The sequence below is a fragment of the Anopheles darlingi genome, chromosome X, assembly GCF_943734745.1.
Source record: "Anopheles darlingi chromosome X, idAnoDarlMG_H_01, whole genome shotgun sequence".
Classification (NCBI taxonomy): Eukaryota; Metazoa; Arthropoda; class Insecta; order Diptera; family Culicidae; genus Anopheles; species Anopheles darlingi.
The window spans coordinates 4622070-4642782 of record NC_064873.1 but is presented as its reverse complement, the minus strand read 5'-3'; the positions used below and the strand labels follow the sequence as shown (position 1 = coordinate 4642782).

Here is a 20713-nt window from a genome sequence, read left to right as displayed (position 1 = left end):
CCAGATGAAGCGGAGGCGACGGCGTAAGGAGTGGACAGGACTTTACATACAAAAAACGGGATTTTATTTTCCACTTTCACTCGGTACATGGCACGCACACGGTGCACGTTGCTCGCTACTACTCCTGACGTTGGTGCTCACGTCGAAAGTCTCTCAGCGAAAGCACACCGTACCCGGGTTGTTCGGTAGTGAGTTTGTTGTGAGTTTTCTTTTGCGTTGCGTTTTGTTAAATGCCTAATTTACAACTAACCAGTTCGGTTTCGGCGCTTAGCTAAATGAGTATGCCAATGCGCTTGCCATTGGGCGCAAGGCGCGGTTTTCGGTCAGTTTGGCGAACCGCGGATCGTGTTTTCACATCGTTGGAATCCAACCTGCTTCACCCCGGGGCGGATTGCTTCGCGTCTGTCGTCGTAACAGTTCGTCGTCGCCGAATTATAATCATATAACAGGTAAAGTAACGAAAAGCCGAAAACAAAAGCGTTAGCATTGGAACGAAACCATCACAATTCGAGTGTTCGAACACACTCGCTGACTTTTGGTAGTAGTGCTTTGCGCCGCGTCTCAAGCTAACGAATCGCCTATCCTTTGGTGACGCGGGCGGGCGTGCGGTTCGGGCCCGGAGTGTAGCAGAGTGATTCGTTTGTTCGCCCGATGGTCGTTCGATTAAGTTAGCCGCCCTTTCACTAAGCTATGGTCGCTCCCCACCCCATTAGCGTTAAACACATTAAATACGGAAATAGGAATTTGGCTTTGGGTGCACGATTGCAATTAGGTCTAGGCAGTACATAAAAAAAATGGTTAAAAGATTATTTAATATTAATATACGCTCACGATGAGAAATGGCAACGTTTACGATGGCGCGACAACTGGTGGTAGCTCCTTGCTTGGTAGTCCACGCAGTCCTCCACTTTAATAGCTAAACAGGGGGCTAATGAAGAGAACTCAGAGGGTCATGGTCAATGAGGGTCGTTAGCATCATTATGGCTCGCCGTACGCACGGCTACTCGGGCGGGCGGGCTCGCTATCAGAACAAATCTTCCGGGTGGTCCGGCTCTAGGCCACACGGTCGCCGGAACTCCTGGCCCCGCTCGTGGATCCACTTGTTGGATACTGCAGGAAAAAAAGAGCGAATTAAAGAAGAGCTTTAAACACCAGAGATTTGAAGAGGGTGAATGTAGTGGGCCACGTATTCGTACCCCATTTGGTGCCGGTGAGAACCGGACAGGCAGCATGGCGCGTCGCATAGTCCCCGTTGCCGGACGCGTGCAGGTTGTGCCAGAAGGCGGCCGTACCCTTGCGGGGTCGGAGCGCCAGGTTGAGGGAGGGAAAGACGGTCGCACCGCCCTGTGTCACGTCGCTCATCTGCCCAACGGAAAGAAAGCGAAAGTCTGCGTTAGTGTGCGAGGTGTGACACAGACACAGATCACTTACGTAGAAGAGCACGGTGGCAATCCGGTTGCCGGTGCCGAGGCTTTTGAACGCATTGCGCTCCTCGCGCCGCGCAAAGTCAAAGTGCGGCTCGTAGTGGCCACCGATGCCGTAGTTGACGACCTGCAGCTCCTCGGCGGTAGCCATCGTCAAACCGGTCATGTCCTCGACCCGTTGGCTTACCGTGCGGATCACCTCGTGCTCCGTATCCTTCAGCCAGGCGGACTTGCTGATGCGATAGTTGGCAAACTCGAGCTCGCCCGTCTTGTAGTTCTGGACGGTGGCGCGCCGGAAGCGTGGCCGAGCGTAGTGCTTGATCAGCTCGATCTCGCGATCGGACATCACATCGTGGTAGATCACGATGTCCGGTTGCCGGTAGGCTTCCTCCAGCTTGAGCGGCGCCAGCCGTAGAAAAGGCGACCGGTTGGTGGTGTACCGGCAGACCAGCTGCGACCGCAGCTCGATCGGTGGCTCCTGTTCGCCCCGGCACAGCTGCTCGTACAGCTTGCGTTCGGTCTTATCGTACACGTGCGGTGACGCCTCACCTTTGTGGATCTTCTAAGGGCGAAGTGGGCCCACCCAGGATGTCGTGTGTGTTGGAATGTGAAAGAAAATCGCAAAAAGAAAAACTGCTCCATTAGGCAGGCCGATGGAGGAAGGCCCGAGCGCCTCCCTTCACTCGCTACGCACACACTACCATACCGTGCTAGTGTCGACGGGGACCTCCTCGCTGCCATCGTCGCCACGGAGTATCTTCTGTAGGGCCTCCTTCTCCAGCTCCTTCACATAGTACGCCTTGTTGCTGACGGCCCGTTCATGATCCGGTACCAGCTCCAGCAGCTCTTCCGTCATCGACAGAGCTGTCTGAATGTTACCTGGGGAGCAAAGGTACAGAGCAGAACTCGTCTAACTCTACTCGTAGTAATCATGCTCGGGGTAATGCTGTTCTGGAACCTTTGGCTTACCCTGCTTGAAGGTGGAAAATGCCAGATACTCCAGCACGTCCTCTTTCATCGCCGTCCGGTTGACCTCATGCGTCAGACGGTCCATTGCTTCGCGCATCCACAGTACCGTGTGGTAGTAGTCGCCATTTAGGTAGCTCTGGCGGCCGAGCTCGAAGCAGTCACCCGCGGACAGCTCGGTGCTGTACTGTACGCCGTCCAGCATACCGCGGGCGACGCTGGCCGTGTCGAGGTTATAGGTGTCCTGTAGGCGCATCAGCGCCACGGCCGCCCCGTTCAGGTCCTCGTCGGACGGGAACTTCAGCACGCTCCGGTAGCTGGTCACGTTCTCAAGGAACTCCTTCCCCACCTCGTACGTCATCAGGTTCTCCACGTAGCGCCAGTCGGTGGTGAGCCGCTTGGTCAGCAGAAACGCATTCACCGGGTTCGACAGGTAAGCGCTGACATCGCGCGCCGCCTCTGTGTGCTCCCGCCGATACTCCTGTACCTTGCTGCGCGCGAAAAAAGAAAAAAGAGCACAGATTAGCTTTCGGGTCGGGAAAATAAAAGGGCGCTGGGTTTGCTTCGGGTTCGCACCGTCGCAGCTGTAGCAGCTTCTCCTCCTGGGCCTGAACATAATTGTCTAGATTGGCAATCAGCACGGCCTCCGTCTCGAGCAGCTCCTCCATGTCGGCCAGTGCCGTGAACAGCTCGCCACCAACCGATGGTAAACCGTTCATCGCGATGCCCATCGCCATCATCGCCATCATCGCCATCATCATCCAGCGGTTACACGTCCGCGTCGTGCCGTTACGCTGTGAGATCATCATTCGCGCTAGCCACTACTACTGATCCCTGCTCACACTTCGTCACACTTGGGCGTCCTGTGATATGTCCCTGTGCCCTTGTGGGTTGCCAACGCAGGGAAACAGCTATACCGAGAAAGAAAGAAGAGACAGTAGGGAAAGAAATGAGCGTTAGTTGTATGATCTCCCGTCAAGCCACACTGCCGGTAGTGCACGTGCGATTTCTCGCAAAAAAAGAACAACAATACAAAAATGCACGCACTCGGCATACACTCCTTTTTAGTCGATATTTGTGGTCGCTGATCGCAGGTTGCAGTTTCGAATCGGGAAGCAAAACACATTCACCAGCACGGCAATTATAGCAGCACCAATTCGTTGGCACGGAGCACGACGGTATCGGTATGGGATAGAGCGGCACTCTAGAGACGTTCGAGAACTTTACGCAGCCGTACGCCGTCCTCGCATCGCTCGAATGGAACACCACACAGTGGCTTGTGGCCGAAGAACGGGGTAAAGCATTTTGCCGCGAACCAAGAAACTGCCAGCTAAGCAACCACCACCACGCTTTCGGCGACGACGATGAACATTAGAGCGGGGAGGTGGTGGAGCGGGGGCTGAAAGAATAGGCTGATAACGATCATAACACATGCGGCGCGGTTCTAGCAAACGGAACGGAAGTGAACTGTCGACCGAACAGCAGGAGCATGTTTGACGAAGGCGTAGGCAGTCAGCTAGCCTGCCTGCCTACCAGCCTAACCACCCGCCGCTGCCTGTCTCTCTGCATCAGATGTACATCAGATGGTGCATGCATTATGGTGCCGTGCCGCGTACCCCCTCCCCGTCTAATGGCATGGATCGAGTTGATTGTTTGGTTCCCAGGGACGGTTGTTGAAGATGAAAGTGTTTGGTTGTTTGTGTGGCTGACGGTGCTGGTATTAGGACGCCGAAGATATCTAAAACAACTAACACTCGACCAACAAACAACAACACGCGACTACTCACCGGTGGTTTCTACCTGACTACCCGGTTCTGCACGGTAGCAGCAGCAGCAGCACCTCTCTTCGAGCGGTCCACCAGTCCGTGTCGTTGCGTTTATTACTGCGATCCTGGTCCTGCGATGTGACGACCTGACCGTCCGCCCGATTACTTGCGCGAGTCCGGGTTCGTGAGTAAAAAAGGATGGGTGGGTCGCACGACGCGCACAACCTCTCTAATCTCAAACAGCAGTGCCAGTGGTAGGCAGTGCCGAAGACCGCTACTGTACTGGAGCGTGGTCCACGCGCACACGATCACGTAGCACTACACAACGGGCGGCAGCAGAGAGCAAGCAGAGCAGTAGTGGCACCATCAGGCTGGCTGGCCATCTGTCAAAAATCCCGCAAGAACTGGATGCGGGCTAACTGCTGCCGCTGCTGTTGCTGCTGTTGCTGGCGGTGCGTCCTTCTTCCTGATGACAAACGTCACCGCGCACAGCAGCCTGTGTGTCTGTGCGTACTTTGTGTGCCTCTACGTGAACACGCACGAGAAACACCACACGGTCTCGCACCACCCTCGCTCTCGGTCGGTTCGGCTTCTTCCCCGCATTCCGTCTCGTTTGATACTCCTGTTTCCTTCTTTCTCTCTTTCTTTCTCTCTTGCGCGCGCGTTGTCACTCTCTCCCCTCTCTGTTTGTTTCTCGCGAACAGCGTAGACTCTCTTTCTAGTTTCGCTTTCCAGGGACAGTTGGTGACACCACAGACGCACATCTGAACCACCATGATAATAATTGAAAATGGGTTCACAAACAAATACCTATTGTTACACTACATACACACTCATCTGAAAGCAGAATAAAATGACTCCATGGAGTTTGTATTGCAATCAGTTTCTATACGGTAACATAGGGCGTGTGTGGGCGTGTCGCATAAAGTGCATCAAGCACTGTGCATGTCGTCTGTTGTTTGGGTACAGGGCACAGGAAGATGCGCTCATAGCGCTGGAGACTGAATGAAGAGAGAGAGAAAGAAAGAAAAAAAAAGAAAGAAAGAAAGAGAGAGAGAGAGAACATCTGGAAACTTCAGCTGAGAGACTAGCATGCGTGCGTACGTGCGTTTACGATCTTTGTCTTTTGAGCTAGAGCGTGCGAGCGTGTGCATGTATTTGCGTGTGTGTGTGTGTGTGTGTGTGTGTGTGCCTGTGTGTGCGTGTCTCGCTCTCGCCTTTTGTCTTTACTGCCCTGGAAATCAGTGCGCGGCGTGATGCGATGATAATTTGCTGCTGCGAAGTGCGGATATGAGAGGAGACCGCGACGAGACCCCCCCCCCCACCCGAACAAAACCAATTCCAACCAGCACCAGCCACCACCATCACCTTCTCATCGCGGTGTGTCGTAACAGCCGAACAGCGAGAGGTGGCACATGGCATTATTATATGTAGTCCGCCAGCCGGACGGGTCTTTTGCGCGAAAGGACAGCCGCGCTCAGCACGCCAGCGGGAGGCCCCCCGTTGACGGGAGGACTACAATAGTAGGTCGGACTGTGTGTGGCGATATGATGCCCCGATGCAGCAGCAGCAGCAGCAGCTAGACTGCTGCTACTGCTACTGCCGCTGCTACTGCTGCTGCTGCTGTTGCTCTCCGCTCGATTTAACCACGAGCCACGACAGCTGACAAGTGTCAGGAGCGTCGTCAGTGTGTGCCAGTGAGGAGGTGTAGCATTTATTTCGTCTGCTGCTGCTGCTGCTGCGCCACTACTACTGCGAGTTTGCTGCGCGCTCCCGGTTTAGAGCATATATGCACAGTAGTTGTTCAAGATACTCGTGCGAATAACAGCAATCTCGCGCGCGCGCGCGCGCGCTCGCCTGTGTATGCGTATGTGTTATGTTTGTCAGTTTTATGATAACATTGTGAATCCGCATTATCCGTGTTTGTTGTCTTCCGAGATTGACTGACCTACCGGCACCGACTGGTCGGGATTTTGGCTCCGGACTCCCGCTTACATTGTTCCTCTCGGCAGGAGCACCGGCATTAGATTCCCGATCCAGTTGCAACAAACAGAGCCAGCCAGCCAGCCAGCCAACCGACCAGAAGCCAAAGCGAAGCGCCACTCGCCCTCTCTAGAGCTGACAACGTTCTAGGATGTAAGCGAAGGTAAGGAAATCACGAGCATACTGCTGATAATACTGAACCAACCAACCAACCAATCAAGCAACCAACCAGACAGCAATCCATTTCCCTTTTGGGCCGGGTCGGGTAAATTATCATTGCGCGATAAGGCCAGGCCAATCATGGCCAGCATGAAGAAGCACCATCAGCAGCAGTAGGATCGATGACACCCTATCTGACTCGTGGAGTTGGGGATGGGGATTTCTAGGGAGCGAGACAAACAATCCGTCTCAAGAAAGGGTCGGCGCCACGTCCAGTCCAGCAAACAAGCTTCTGCTGCTGTTGCTACTTTCGTTTGTTTAGCTGATCGGAGCGAAGCATACCACCAACCACACAGCCAACCAGGTGCGCATGGGCGCCTCTCGGGTCAGAAACGAGCGGCGAAAAGCCATGCTAATGTCCTCACGGGTATTGAGATCAATGCAATAACACTACCAGGCAAAGCACGTACCAGGGACAGGCACGCACGCGCATTCTCCTCCCCCAAAACTACCACCACAGCGGATCGTACATCCAATCGGCCAAGGCCAGGCCTGCAATGGTGTGTGGACACCACACCACACCAACAGCACGTCTTCATTTGTGTGTCGTCTATTGGCGTAACCGGCCGTCGAGCCTCGGCGCGATGCGGCCCAAAAATGATGCGGTCCTAAACCGCGACCGCAGATCGCGGATGCAGATGCTACGACACGATGGGATCTTCCTGGTAACCTGCTGCCGGGGCTATCGCGGGGCTACGTTTGCAATTAAAGTTTGCGATCGTAGACGTGGACACGGTGGATGTGTGGCGCGGCAGGGAGCCTAGTAATGAGCACCCCCCCTTCACACTGTGTATCGTGGTTGCTAGCAACACTAATCGGCCACTGATCAACCACTTGACATGGCGTGGTGTACTACACGATCCACGGAAACCCTGGATCGGATGTCACTGTACAGAGTGCGATGCGAACCACTTGTTCACAACTCCACCCCCGGGGAAGGGGGGAGGGAGGGGATGAAATAACCCACTTATCTGATAACAATCCGGCAGGATAGGAGGAGGAGGAGGTGGAACAATCCAATTGGCGGATGTCGGATATATTAGGGCGAAGACAGATCACCCTTCTGCTCAGAACCGATTGTTGGCCCAAACCCAAGGGTGTGTGTATCGCAAAGGCCGTTCAGCGGCACCAAAGTTGTTCCAGGTAAGCGGGGCAAGGCGGCGAGAAGGGTGAGCGAATATAGATCGGAAATCGATTGATCCACCGATCAGTCGGGGGGTTTCCTTCCGGTCGATCATCCCCCGACCGGAAATTGAAGGTACGAAGTCGTGGGTGGTCTTCAGTCTCGCTGGTCCAAGGCCAGGGGCTAGGATCTGTTCCGAGCATGCTATGGAACTTGCTGGAGTAACTAAACAATCATCATCATTGTGGTGGTGGTGAATCATCGCGCTATTGCTCTTCTGCTTTTGCAGGGTTTTTGTTTTGTTGTTGTTCCGATCCCACCTCTCTGCGCGCCTCTGCATGTGTTCGTGTGTGTGTGCGTGTGTGCTTGTCATCGAACGGTGTGCCGTAACGACCCCCCTCCCCTCCCCCCCAAGAGATCGGCTCTCGAACGCGTTACGTCATCGATAACGTAGTTACTGGTTTTTGGGCGGGTTGTTTTGGGTCTCGGGGGCCTGGGATTGAGTTGAGAGGCTGGCAACCCTGTGGCCTGTGATCAAGCGCGGCGCTAGAGGAAGAGGGAAGAGGGTGCACGGTTTTGGGGGGGGGGGGGGCCTTTCATGTGATGAAAGGGTGCACGGGTACGGGCCGTTTCGTTGACCGGTTTGTCGGTCGGTCGATCGGTCGGTTTTTATTTTTTTTCGAAGGGGATTATTCTCCTGTTCAGGGCGTCCCGGTTCCCTAGGATCAGGACCCGCGGCGTTAAAGAGGGAACTTAGCTCTGCTCCTGCACCCCAAAAACACGCAACTGTTAAGAGCAATTGTAGATCATCGAGCGTTCGTCGAGCTGCAATCCGACAGCACGCCACACAACCACTGGAACCAGATAGACACACTCACAGACACGGTTGCACGGTGCACGGTATTTCCTGTTTCAGCAGCGGTGACAATTGACGCGCGCGAATCGATCAAACAGGAAATGACAAAGCTCTCCGTGCGCGCCGTTGCGGTTGCAATCTCAAAATCTGCAACACACAAAGCAATCTCATCCATCCAGCATTTCTTTGTCCTTTTCTCACTCTCTCTCTCGCTCTCTCCCTCTCTCTTCCCCTCTCTTTCTTACTCTCTCCTACCCACTAGAGAACACGAAGCAGTCGGCCCTTTGTCGTCCGTCAGTGAGTGGCGAGCGAGCAGCTCGAACTCGAGAACCGAACCGGGTAGTGTGCGGATCCGTAGGCCGCTGGCAGTATGCAGACAGCGACAGACGACGTTGCTGCGCTCGCTATCATCATCACCATTCTTCTGCGCGGATCCTAGACACACACACACAGACACACATCTATCAACCAGCATCCTCCGGCATTAACCGTCCGGTGTCAACGCGCGTCAATCAAACAGGATCGATCGCGCGAAGGAAAGAAAAAAGGCGATCATGTGGTGGTGCGGTGCAGGGCTGCGGAGCCGGTCGGCCGGCCGGGCGCAATGCCTGCTGCAGCTGGTACTGGTTGCGGTGGTGCTGGTTCGCATCGGGACCGCCGCCGCCGCAAACTACAAGGTGGGAGTTGGCCGAGCCGACTGTACTGGCCCTTCGGTGGAGATCACTTTCGTAAGTCCCAAAATCAGCGCACCAACGATTCGGGTTTAATCCCTTCCGTTTTCGCTCTCTTCCCCGGTGACAGATGGGCTATGCCCAGATAACGCAGCGAGGCACCGGTATCCATCTGCGCCAGTACGCCCGCTCGTACATCGTGGACGATGGTAGCGGCGGACGGTTCGTGTTCGTGAGCGTCGACGCCGGTATGATGGGGCACGCCGTGAAGCGGGATGTTGTGGCGGTGCTGCAGAAGAAGTACGGTACGCTGTACACGCAGGCGAACGTCGTGATCAGCGGTTCGCACACCCACTCGACACCGGGTGGTTTCCTGATGTATCTGCTGTACGATCTCACCTCGCTCGGCTTCGTAGCGGAAACGTTTAACGCGCTCGTGCACGGTATCGCCCAGAGCATCATCCGGGCACACAACAACATGGTCGAGGCGCGGTTGTACGTGGCCGAAACCGAGGTACTGGAGGCGAACATCAACCGGAGCCCGAGCGCCTACGAGAACAATCCACCGGAGGAGCGTGCCCAGTATCGGCACAACGTGGACAAGGGTTTGGTGCAGCTGCAGCTGGTGAGCGCACGGGATGAGAGCGTGGTGCTCGGTGCGATCAACTGGTTCGCCGTCCATCCGACCTCGATGAACAACACGAACCGGCTGGTATCGAGCGATAACGTCGGATACGCGTCGCTCCTGCTCGAACAGGAACAGAACGCCGGTGCGTTGGTGGGAAAGGGCGAGTTTGTCGGTGTGTTCGCGTCCAGTAACCTGGGCGACTCGTCGCCCAACATACGCGGTCCGAAATGCGAGAAGACGGGCCTACCGTGCGACGTGCTGACCTCGTCGTGCCCGAGCGGTGCCGGTGCCTGCTTTGCATCCGGGCCTGGCAACGACATGTACGAGAGTACGGCCCTGATCGCCGACCGGCTTTACCGGGCCGCATCCGATCTGCTGGCGGCCCGCAACGGGCGCGAAATAACCGGCCCGATCGGGTACGCGCACCAGTACATCGATATGACGGTGGCCGAGGCGTCCTACCATGATCCGGCCACACAGCGTACCGAGCGCGTCCGCGGTTGTCTCCCGGCCATGGGTTACAGTTTTGCCGCCGGTACGACCGATGGTCCGGGAGCATTCGATTTCCAGCAGGGCACGATCACGGACAACGTGCTGTGGAATGCGGTGCGCGATTTCATCGCCGAACCGACGCCGGACGACAAGGAGTGCCAGGCACCGAAACCGATCCTGCTGGCGACGGGTCGGGCCCGCTTCCCGTACGACTGGCAGCCGAAGATCGTACCGACGCAGGTGGTGACGGTGGGCGATTTTGCGATCGCCGCCGTACCGGGTGAATTCACGACGATGGCCGGGCGCCGCCTGCGGGCAGCCGTATCGCGGGCTTCGGTGGCAGCCGGAGGACGCGAGCTGCAGGTCGTCGTGGCCGGCCTATCGAACATGTACAGCAGCTACGTGACCACGCCGGAAGAGTACGAGATACAGCGGTATGAGGGTGCGTCCACACTGTACGGTCCCCACACGCTGACGATCTATCTCGAGCAGTACGGTCGGTTGGTTGCTGGGGCGATCGTACCGAATGGGACGCTCGAACCGGGACCGACGCCACCGTACGAGGACGATAAGCAGATATCGCTCACGACGGGCGTCATCTTCGATTCGCACCCGCTCGGCAAAGACTTTGGCGAGGTGAAGCTGCAACCGTTGGCGGAGTACGGGCGAGGCGAAACCGTGTCGACCGTCTTTATCGCTGGCAATCCGCGCAACAATCTGATGCACGACAAGAGCTACTTCACCGTCGAGCGGCTAAGCGGCGATGGAGCGGCGGACGGTGACGAGGCGGTCGGTGCCTGGACTGTTGTTGCCACCGATGCGAATTGGGAAACGAGGTAAGGCACGGAAGGAGGAGGGGGGAGAGAAGCTTACACTCTTTTTACTCCAACACCACCCCCCCTTTCCATTGCAGGTTCCGCTGGGAGCGCACCTCAACCATTCTCGGGTTCAGTGATATTGAGTTCCAGTGGACGATTGGTTCGGCCACCGTCCCCGGTACCTACCGCATCCGGCACTTTGGTTACTACCGTTACATCCTCGGCGGGGTGTACCCGTACGTGGGTATTACCAACTCGTTCACGGTATCGTAAACCGTGTGCGTACTGCTGCCACATTGGTTAGCTTCGGCATTCTAGATAATGGTGGTGCAGTCCGATGAGTGGGTGTGGCGGAGTGCAGACAGAGCAGCAGAAGAAGAAGCGGACGGCACGGCACTGCACCTTTTTTTCTTTCCTACCAAATAGACTAGTCAATGAGTAGAGTAGTTAGTGAATGTTATTTTTAGACCATTTAGTGACGGCAATTTTATTGTTAAATACATAAGTCGACTACTACACAGAGACCCAGACATGCGCTTCTTTGTCCCTAGGCTTCGCGCTGCCTAGTGCATCCCTTCTATCGCCTCTCCCACCGTTCCAGAAAGCTAAATAGGTGCAGTTAACTTTACAACTGCCCGAAAAACATATGCAACTTTTTCGTTCAATATGTTTATTACAACTACAATCCAGATCCCCATTTCACCGGTTAAATAACCGGTAAATTTTGAAATAAATAACCCCTAAAATTATGCAACCACAACGTGGCAATCGGTTGTGGGTACTCGAGTCACCGTCGCAGCGCTGTCTCGACTTGTAGCCGCGGCCGAGGGTTTTCACATCGCCGGCTGCATGGGTTTCAGTCTCTCGGTGTTTTTGCAGCAACATATTGGGCACTTGGCATACTGTTTGGTGTCAGCTTACCCATGCAGCAGCACGGTCGGTCGTCATCGGATGATGGTTGTTAGGCTGCTGTTAGGTGGTAAAGGGGGGGAGGAAAGGAAAGTGTGCTGGATCGCTGGTGAACAAAACGGACGGTCGTGCAAGATTCCCCAGAGTCCGGAGTAGTAGTATCGCAGTAGTGTGTAGTTAAGGGGTTAAGGTTAATTGTGAAACAGACAGAAGTGCCTCCTCGTCCTGTTCCAAGTGTGCCTTTTTGCCAGAGTGCCAGCTTATCGTGTTACGCGTGTGTTGCCTAGCTAGAGCTTTTGCGATTGGTTTTTGTCGTTTTTCGTTGGTCAATGAACTCAGTAGCAGCAACAGCAGCAGCAGCAGTGGAAACTGCCGTGTCAGCATCGCAGCGCCGCGAAATGGCGATAATTCGGCACTCGAGCTGACTTTTTACCGTTAGTCAATCCGATACAGCCTAGCCGGAGAATACACCCAGCACCCTTTTTCGATCAGCAATCTGCATTTACTGTGTGGTCGAGAGATAACGACTTCATTGAGCAAGCGAGAAAGGGACAGAGGAGAAGAGAGAGAGAGAGAAACAGGGTGATAGTGGTGAAGGAGTGTGTGTCACCTTTGTCGCTGTTCTTCGATCTCTGCTGGGCGTGAGGTGGTCACTATTTGCGTAAAGGCCATTTTCAAGTGTTGGCTTTCGCTGCTGCTTCTGCCGCCCATCACTAATTACGCGGTCGCGCGGTCGCGGTCCTGCGGTTGCCACGAGTTGCTGCCAAGCCAGGAAAGAAAGCTGACCTGTATTCGTTGACGCGTGCGTACGTGCGTCCGGGTGGGTGGGTGTGTGTGTGTCCACGCGCGTGTGTGTGTGTATGGTTGCGCGCGAACGAATTTGGTGCGCGCCTCCAGAGCATCGAAGCAGCGTCAACGTTCGTCATCTTCTTCGTCTACTGCATCCTTCACCAACCTTCAGCTCACCATCAGCTGTTCATCTGGAATTCGCTTCGGAACCAACCTGCGTGCAAAATGTGGAGTCCAACGCATATCCAAGTGACAGGTAAGCCGGGAGTGGGAGGGTAACACCGCGATCCGATCGACCGATCGCCGCCCCCGCTTCAAATCAAAGCAATCACGACGATCTGCAGAACCCAAAGAGAACAGTTGACATGCAGCGATCGCAACGCGGAACTGCTGCCCATCACGGTGGTGACTCACAGCTCTGGTGATGGTCGACAGAAGAGAAAAAGAAAAAACAGTGATACCATGGCAGCCACACATGCATCCATTTTGTGGCACACTTATCGGGCGAATGGAATGGAAACTGTTTTGTGTCATCGAATATCATCAACCTCAGTGCGGCACTGGAATGCTCTCACAACCCCCCGTTGTGTTCCCCCTGAAGACCATCGACCGAAACCTTTTCCTTCTCCTCCTCCTCCTCCTCCTCCTCCTCCTCCCCCTCCCGAGGCAACGTTGCGCTCGCGGAAATGGTCTGTTTAATTTTTGGCAAAGAAAAAAGAAAACAGAAAAAATTGATTCCGCCATTCCCACCCGCATCTAGTTAGCAAACTCCTCCTCTTCCTCTTCCTTTCGAAACATTCTCCTACAGGCCCAACATTCCAGCTTGTTTGTCCCCGCAGTGAGCCTTTCGCTGCCCGCTGCTGCCAGCCTAGCAATCCGTTTGCCCGGTGATTGGGTTGGGCGAAGATCTGAATTCCGACGTTCTCTCCCTCCCCCCCCCAACCTACCTTCCTCAATACAGACACACCCACACACACCGACAAAAATTGCGAGCGAACCAGTCAACCGCCCCCTACCCGTTAACCTAGTACGGGTGTCGGGTTGGTTTCGGTTGGCAGCACGCATATTTATTTCACTTTCTGTGGGTGGATCATGGAGGAGCATGGAGGAGGGCATGATAGTTAGCTGGGTGGTGATAGGCTTGTCGGAAGTAGGGTGGCTCGTGAGGAATGCAGAATGCAACACCAAACAGGCCGCGAATATTCCCACCGCGCGCGCGCTCGATGATCTTCTGGGATTGTTGATTTTTTTTTTGGGATTGTTGATTTTTCTCATTTGCTTTAACTCAACCCACGTCCCCCACGTCCCACTTTCATTCTCTTTTCCGTCTTCTTCTTCTTCTTCTTCTTCTTTTTTACAGTGCAACGTGCCCGTGGACTGCTCATTAAGGGGAAGCAGGGCTCTAACAATTGCTTCGTCATAATTGCCCTCGGAAAAGAGAAATATCAAACTTCGGTGCAGGAGAAGGCACCGGCTGAGGCGGTAAGCTGGAATGAGGAATGTGAGCTGTAAGTAATGCGTCATCACCGACTCGTGCACGTCATAATACAAACGCTCTTCCTTTCTCTCCCGGGCCGCGACCGGGCGATAGGCAAATACCGTCGCAGGGCAATCAGGCGCAGCTGGTGTTGACGGCCCTGCACCACAACAGCGTCGGTATGGATGAGTTTCTCGGGCGCGTCGTGCTGCCACTGAACGAAATGGAGATCTACGAGCGGCCCCGTTCGCGCTGGTACAAGCTGGAGAGCAAGGACAAGGACCGGGAGCGGAAGAAGGAGAAGGATCGGGGCGAGCTGGAGGTGCGCATCTCGTTCACCGTGAAGGCGGGCTCGCTGACGGATCTCAGCAAGAAGACGGCCAGCAAAAGCTCCATCAGCAACCTGGCGTCGAGCGTGGGCGGTTCGCTGCTGAGCATCGGTGCGATCGAGAAGCGCAAGGGACTGCGCAAGCTGGCCAAATCGCTCGGCTCCAAGATGCACATCTCCGGGCTCGGGCGCAAGGGTGGCCACAAAGACCGAGACGAAACGCTGGACGAAGAGGTGGGTGGTGCTGTTGGAACTGGTGGCGGTGAGGGTGGTAGCCGCGGTGGTGGCGGCGGCGCTCGTACTGGCACTAGCAGTAGTACGAAGCAAACGTTCGGTGACGCCGATCCGGGCGTGATCAGCGAGGACGAGGATGAGTTCGTGTTGGACAATCTGTCGCACAAAAGCTCGACTGGTTCGGTCAGCCAATGGTCACCGTCGGTGGCCAGCTCGGCCCACGGCTTCCAACGGCATCCAGCAACGGAATTAGCGTACACCTCTACGCCGGCGGGCGCACCTAGCGCCCCGTTTGGCATTTCGAAGGCGAGCTCCTCGAATTCGCTGGCCGGTGCTACCACCGGCGAGATCATCGAGCCGGAGGTTGGGAAGCAGCGGCAACAGGCGAAGGAGAAGATGGACGAGTGGGAGCAGAAGCTGTACGGGAAGCACCTCGAGATCGGTAGTACCGACTCGCTGAAGCGCCGATCGTGGGAAAGCTCCCGTGTAATGCAGTCAGCTGCTAGGCAGGAGGAACTACAGCAGCAGCAGCAGCAGCAACAGCAGGAAGCAGTCGGCGAGCCAGCCACGCTCGCTGCTCCAGAGCCGCAGGCCCGTTCGGTTCCGACCTCGCCAGAACTCGATGGCATGGCGAGCCGGGCCGCCCCGAAACCGGTGCCCCGAGCGGGATCACGGCAGGACGTATCGCGGCATGGGGGCATGGGGGCGGGCGAGCTGGTGCCCGAAACGATCAAACCTGAGAAGGAGAGTTTTACAAAAAAAATCAAGCACCTTATCAAGGACCATGGCCACCACCATCAGCGTGCGGACTCGCTGGAGAATCTGACGGCCGTCGTGATCCCGCAGCGGAAGCTGAACGGTTCGAAGCAGGGCAGCCCGTTCGGGCACGAGCAGCGCATCATCATCGGTGGTGAAACGGTCGGCACCGAACTGGGGCAGCGGGCTGCGGCTAAGGCGGCGGCAGCAGCAGCGGCCGCCTCGATGCCCCTCGCACCCCAAACGCTCGCCAAGTACGAGGGTAAATCGCACGAGGATATGGTACGGGTGGTGCAGGGCCTAGAGAATGAGGTGTACTCACAAAAACAGAAGGTAAAGGAACTGGAGGACTACCTGGACAGCCTCCTGCTCAAAGTGATGGAATGTCACCCCAAAATTTTACAAAACCCCTACCAGAAGGCGAACCCCACCAAAAGGTACGAGACTCAAGCCTCTAGGTTTGTAACTGTGCAACGTGAACTGACTAGATGCGACAATAAACCTGACCTTCGCACTTTCTCTTTCTCTCTCTCTCTCTCTCTCTCTCTCTCTCCCTATCTGCAGTGGATGATGCGGTGGATTATCGGGAGCCCTGGTTTTGCAATCGGCAATTAGAGAGTTAGTTTCAACGTTTTTGTTTTTCTAAAAAGAAATCGAATCCAGATCATTCCTCCAGCGAATCCAGAAGGAAGTCCGCCAAATGCAAAATTCATGAAACTTCAGCCGCTTTCACCGTTCATCGATCATTCACACAGTTCACAAACACATCCGAGCCAGCTGAATGTGAATTCCAAAGAAATACATTCCGAATAACAACCAACAGTGGAAGGATAAACATAAAGTGTTCTTCCCGACCAGCGCTCTGCACCAGGACACACTTTTCGCTCGGCGAACAGCGTTCGGCATGCTACGTTTAAATATCGGAATGCTGAAACGATGGTTGCAAATGTACCTCCACTCGATCAACAGACCATCACCCACCTTGGCTAGAGCGCGCTTCTAATATTATTGTTATCATTATTATTGTGTAATTAAGAGAAAGTCTTTCGTCCAAGAAAGAAGGATACGAGCAAAGCTAGGGCATCGAAGTTGATACAATCGAGCAATTATACACCGGCAACTATTGGAAGTGATTTACAGTATATGTCCCTCCCCCCTCCCCCTCCTCCCTTTCTGCTTCTCTTTTCTATACAAAAGAGAGCAAACCATGGAAGGGCGAGGGCGAGAACTAGGATATGATGGGTGTAATTTTGAATTTTGCAAAAATCTGCCATTTTTTGGTTGTTGTGAAAACTTGCAAACGATTTCTGCAAAATTCAAAATTCTACCTTCAGCGTTTTATTGTAATAATGATTAAATTATATAATATTGAATAAAAAAAAGATTGTTATACAAATTCAAACATAAACCTGCGTGGAATGTTGCTCTGTGCGTGTTTTTTTGTTGTTGTTTGATTCCGATCTTCTGACACTAAATATTTTAACATTTAACGGTAAAATAAATGATGTACTAAGCTATTGTACACTTTAACGCATAATTTAGTTATTAAACATACCTATCCGCTATAAGTGCACGTTAGTATGCGACGGAACTACACGGAGGTGCGCAAAATTTGTATTTTTTTTTACCGGCTGTGTTGTCTAGATTTTTTGCTGGGAAGTAGTGTGTGCGCGTTCAGTGCGTATTGAAGCTCACAGCAGCACAGAGCCGCTCATGGACGTCCGCTAATCCTTTATCGGGATGGTCACGGTTTTTTTTTCTTTTCTTTTTGCACTTTTCAAACAGTTAGCCGCTCGTTGGAAAAGATATATGCCCTTTGCGCGTGTCGTGTGCGTCCGCATGGATGTGCATTAATTAACAAAAACTCGCACCACCACACCAACATGCATTCACCTCCTAACGAGTGACACACACATCGAGTGAAGGATGGTTGGTTGCTTGGATGGCTTAATTAACGAGCGCCCCCAAAAATCCAGTTGAAATCCAATGAAGAAATGTGATGCGACGGCGCTCGTCGGCCCTTTAGCAGGGTATAGGTGGGTTCTCTCTCTCTCTCTCTCTCTCTCTCTCTCTCTCTCTCTCTCTCTCTCTCTCACTCTCTCTCACTCTTTTTATCTTTCTCTTTTAGTTTTTTGCCATTCCAGCTCCATCGCTGCCGCAGTTCGGATTATTTCGTCCCGTTCCGAACAGGCACCAGGGCGAGCAGAATGCGTTTGATGCATCCTGCAACGACGGACAAGCTGCAGAGACACGCGGCTCATAAAAAAACCCCCCCGACATACCCGCAGGCCAAACGACAAACGGGCGGACCGGGGTTTGGGGATGAAACAGGAAGATGCAGCCTCGGACATTAGTTCTAACCCGACGAGCACGGACCTTGGACGCAGCAGCAGCGGCAGCAGCAGGAGCCTACTTTGGTGTAATGTCATCATCCTGCAGGATGCTGGTCCGGTTGCTGGACCGACCCGCTGGCGGTGTCGGTGTCAAAGAAATTTCGCCAAAGCACCAAAAAGCACAAAAAAAAACAAGAAAATCGAAAAACGCGACGACGACAAACGGAACACACCCGAACGGGCCGAATCCGAGAATGGTGCCGGTGAATGGTTGCTCGCCGGTTGAAAGGATAATTAAAAATTGGACCCCCACCCCAAACTATACCCCCTCCCTTAGCCCTTAGTATGAGGTCATAATTAGAGCGCGCCGAGCGCGGTTTTTGTGCCCTTTCCCCCGGGGGCGGTAGCTTTGCGCAAATCCGTCTCGAACTTCCTCGAACTTTTGTCCGCCGGTACACCGGACCGGATCGCCGATGGGGGTTTTTAGGGGGTCACCAATGGGGGAGGGGGCTTTAAAGTGAGAACCCTGGGGTTTTCGGGGTGTTTTTTAGTTAGCCGGGTTCGGGCTATTCGCTCCAGATGCACCGAAAGATCCAAAGCAACTGATCGGAAAACAATTAACATACACAGTAGCACAGTACAAACGAGGTTCCAAATGAGGTTCTAATGTCCAAAGGAACAGAACAGGCAAAGGCGTTGCGCAAAAGTGACATTAGATAACAAACAGAAGAACAGAACCGGCAAGGAAACAACAGAAACAAACTCTCTATACATTTCGGTACGCCGCAAGGCAACAACAACCAAAAAACAAACAAACAAAACAAACAAACAAACAAAAACAATCTTTCCAGGTCCAGCGGGTATGTGCCTGAAATGGAATACTTTTTCCCCCAAATGTCGCTAGTACCGCGCGCGCACACACACACATCCCCATGCCCGAGCACGCAAGGTGTGTCGTACATCATCCGACAAGGCCAGAAGGATTACTCGCGATGGCTGTGTGATGGATGGATGGATGAATGGAGCGCTGGTCCCGGTCTCGGTCTCGGTCCCGGTAGGCTCAGATCGTCGGTTCATCATCATCATCATCATCATCATCAACATCAACATCAACAACAACATCATTTCCTACAGCTGCAGCTCCAGCGCTAATGGAAGGCGCTCGACATCCACAACGGAACGGAATCCGCTGCCCACCGTCCGCGATTCAAATGGAACATAACCACTCCACTCCACGCCACTCCTCCACCATTGCACCCTTTCACAGATTGGCGAATTACATTTATTTCCCGACCACCGACCACCACCCAAGCAGCCCCAGGAAAGTGTTTGCCCAATTTTGTGAGGTTAGGGCGCTGTGAGATGCGAATTGCGATCGTGGGGTTCGTGATTTTCCCCCCAACGTCGTCGTCGTGCGTCGGCTAACCCCTTGGATCTCATCCCCACACCACCACCGGGCAACGGGGATGCAGGAATCTTGTTAGGAATCGCTCTGAACGCTGGGAGCTTCGCTAAGGCTGAGGCTTACGGGGGGTGGGGGGCTAGTCTAACTAAAAATGATGGAAACCCTCACACTTCCCTCCATGGCCGTAATAGATATAGATTCCGGCGCGGACAGTAGCAGTAACTTTCTGTGCTTTTTTTATTATTTCTACTTTGTATGTACCTTTTTTTTTTCGTCGGGTCATTTTTTCCGTGACGCTGATGCACAACACATGATGACATGGTCGACACGATGACACCGCGGTTGGCATGGGTAATGGATTATGGGTGAGGTTTCTGTGGCAAGGTTCGCGGAAAATCGCACCCCCTCCCCCCGACCCAACATACAAAAAAAAAACAACACGCTTCGAAAAAGGCGGAACGAACGACGATGAAAGCAGCTACCATTCGTTTCAATTACGTTTGACGATCCGGTATGTAGTTGCGCTCGGTGCTCTGTGCTGTGTGTGTGTGGAGTGGCCCCTGGCCTGTGTGGTGAAGGTGGTCAAGGAAAGGGTTGAGGGGAGAGGGGAGGTTTAAAAGGCCCCAGAAACAACGAAAACAACAAAAACAAAAACCCCTAACAACATGGTGTGTGGCTGTGGCACATTCCAATTTCAATCACAGACACACACACACACACGCACACACATAGAAGGAGATGGAGCAAGGGTTCGCACATCATCTGCGATGCGATTCTTCATAATTAAGCCAAGCATTAAGGTGACGCGCGCGCGATATCTTCATACCATGGCGGCTCCACCCTCCCGGGACCCAGACCTGGAACCAGGGGAACGAGGTAGTTCAAAGGGATACTAACACTATACTTCCTGATCGATCCTTACTGTAGAGAGCATTGCGGCCTATGATTGCATATAGGCTCAGGGTAATATAGTTGTTTGATCCTTTCCAATCGATCGATCGATCGATATATATCCTTCAAACTGGCTCTTCAGGCCCTATAGACTCTATAGACTCTGATCGTACCAAGGTCGTACCAAGGAATGGCCGCCATCAAAACGGGGATGAGCTCCAAGCTCAGCGCGGCTCTGAGAAGTGAAAGCGTCCTTCAGGAGCTTCTCCTTCTCTTCTCAAGCCTGAATTACTGCGTTTGCTGAGAATGACAGGTGACGCCCCAACCCCCAAAAAGGCTCTTCCTAGACCTTCCTAGCAGATCTCCGAAGGTCCGAAGGATTGATATTACGTAGAACTGCCCCCCCCAGCAACAGCAGCAGCAGCAGCAGCGGTAGTTCGTTCAGTATAGGCTCTGTGTGTTTGTGTGAGTATGTGTAGCTCAGGAAAATCGGCGAAAAAAAAACACACTGAGATTGCCTTAATGGATGGATGGATCGATAGATAGCAAGGATAAAGGAAATGGGCAAGATAAAGGGGATAATCGGGCCGAGCGTTTAATGAATTTGCTGCAAATAGAGATCCAGTGTGTGCGATTAGTGAAGCT

General features: G+C 53.8%; 3 protein-coding genes across 6 annotated transcripts; 2 read left to right on the top strand and 1 right to left on the bottom strand.

The window, feature by feature from the left end:
* Positions 1-41: 41 nt before the first annotated feature.
* On the bottom strand, positions 42-4774 carry LOC125952365 (prolyl 4-hydroxylase subunit alpha-1). Of its 3 annotated transcripts, none has more exons than XM_049681815.1 (7): positions 4178-4774; positions 2967-3301; positions 2394-2881; positions 2131-2303; positions 1432-1986; positions 1197-1362; positions 42-1110 (listed from the first exon to the last, which is right to left on the bottom strand). In XM_049681815.1, exons 2-7 carry the CDS (start codon positions 3197-3199, stop codon positions 1025-1027), a joined length of 1701 nt encoding a protein of 566 aa, XP_049537772.1. In that variant the 5' UTR covers positions 3200-3301; positions 4178-4774; the 3' UTR covers positions 42-1024. The 3 variants fall into 3 exon arrangements, with proteins under 3 accessions (XP_049537772.1, XP_049537788.1, XP_049537780.1); XM_049681831.1 differs by having other exon boundaries at positions 1432-1983; XM_049681823.1 differs by lacking the exon at positions 4178-4774 and adding an exon at positions 3438-3511.
* Positions 4775-5792: 1018 nt separating this feature from the next.
* LOC125952316 (neutral ceramidase) lies at positions 5793-11470 on the top strand. Of its 2 annotated transcripts, none has more exons than XM_049681745.1 (4): positions 5793-6302; positions 8600-9065; positions 9139-10964; positions 11042-11470. In XM_049681745.1, exons 2-4 carry the CDS (start codon positions 8892-8894, stop codon positions 11217-11219), a joined length of 2178 nt encoding a protein of 725 aa, XP_049537702.1. In that variant the 5' UTR covers positions 5793-6302; positions 8600-8891; the 3' UTR covers positions 11220-11470. The 2 variants fall into 2 exon arrangements, with proteins under 2 accessions (XP_049537702.1, XP_049537712.1); XM_049681755.1 differs by lacking the exon at positions 5793-6302 and adding an exon at positions 7419-7501.
* A 421-nt stretch (positions 11471-11891) lies between these two features.
* Positions 11892-16836, top strand: LOC125952345 (rab11 family-interacting protein 1). Its single transcript, XM_049681792.1, has 4 exons — positions 11892-12900; positions 14005-14152; positions 14236-15876; positions 16004-16836. The coding sequence occupies exons 1-4, from the start codon at positions 12870-12872 to the stop codon at positions 16008-16010; spliced, it is 1827 nt and encodes a 608-aa protein (XP_049537749.1). The 5' UTR covers positions 11892-12869; the 3' UTR covers positions 16011-16836.
* Positions 16837-20713: the final 3877 nt, after the last annotated feature.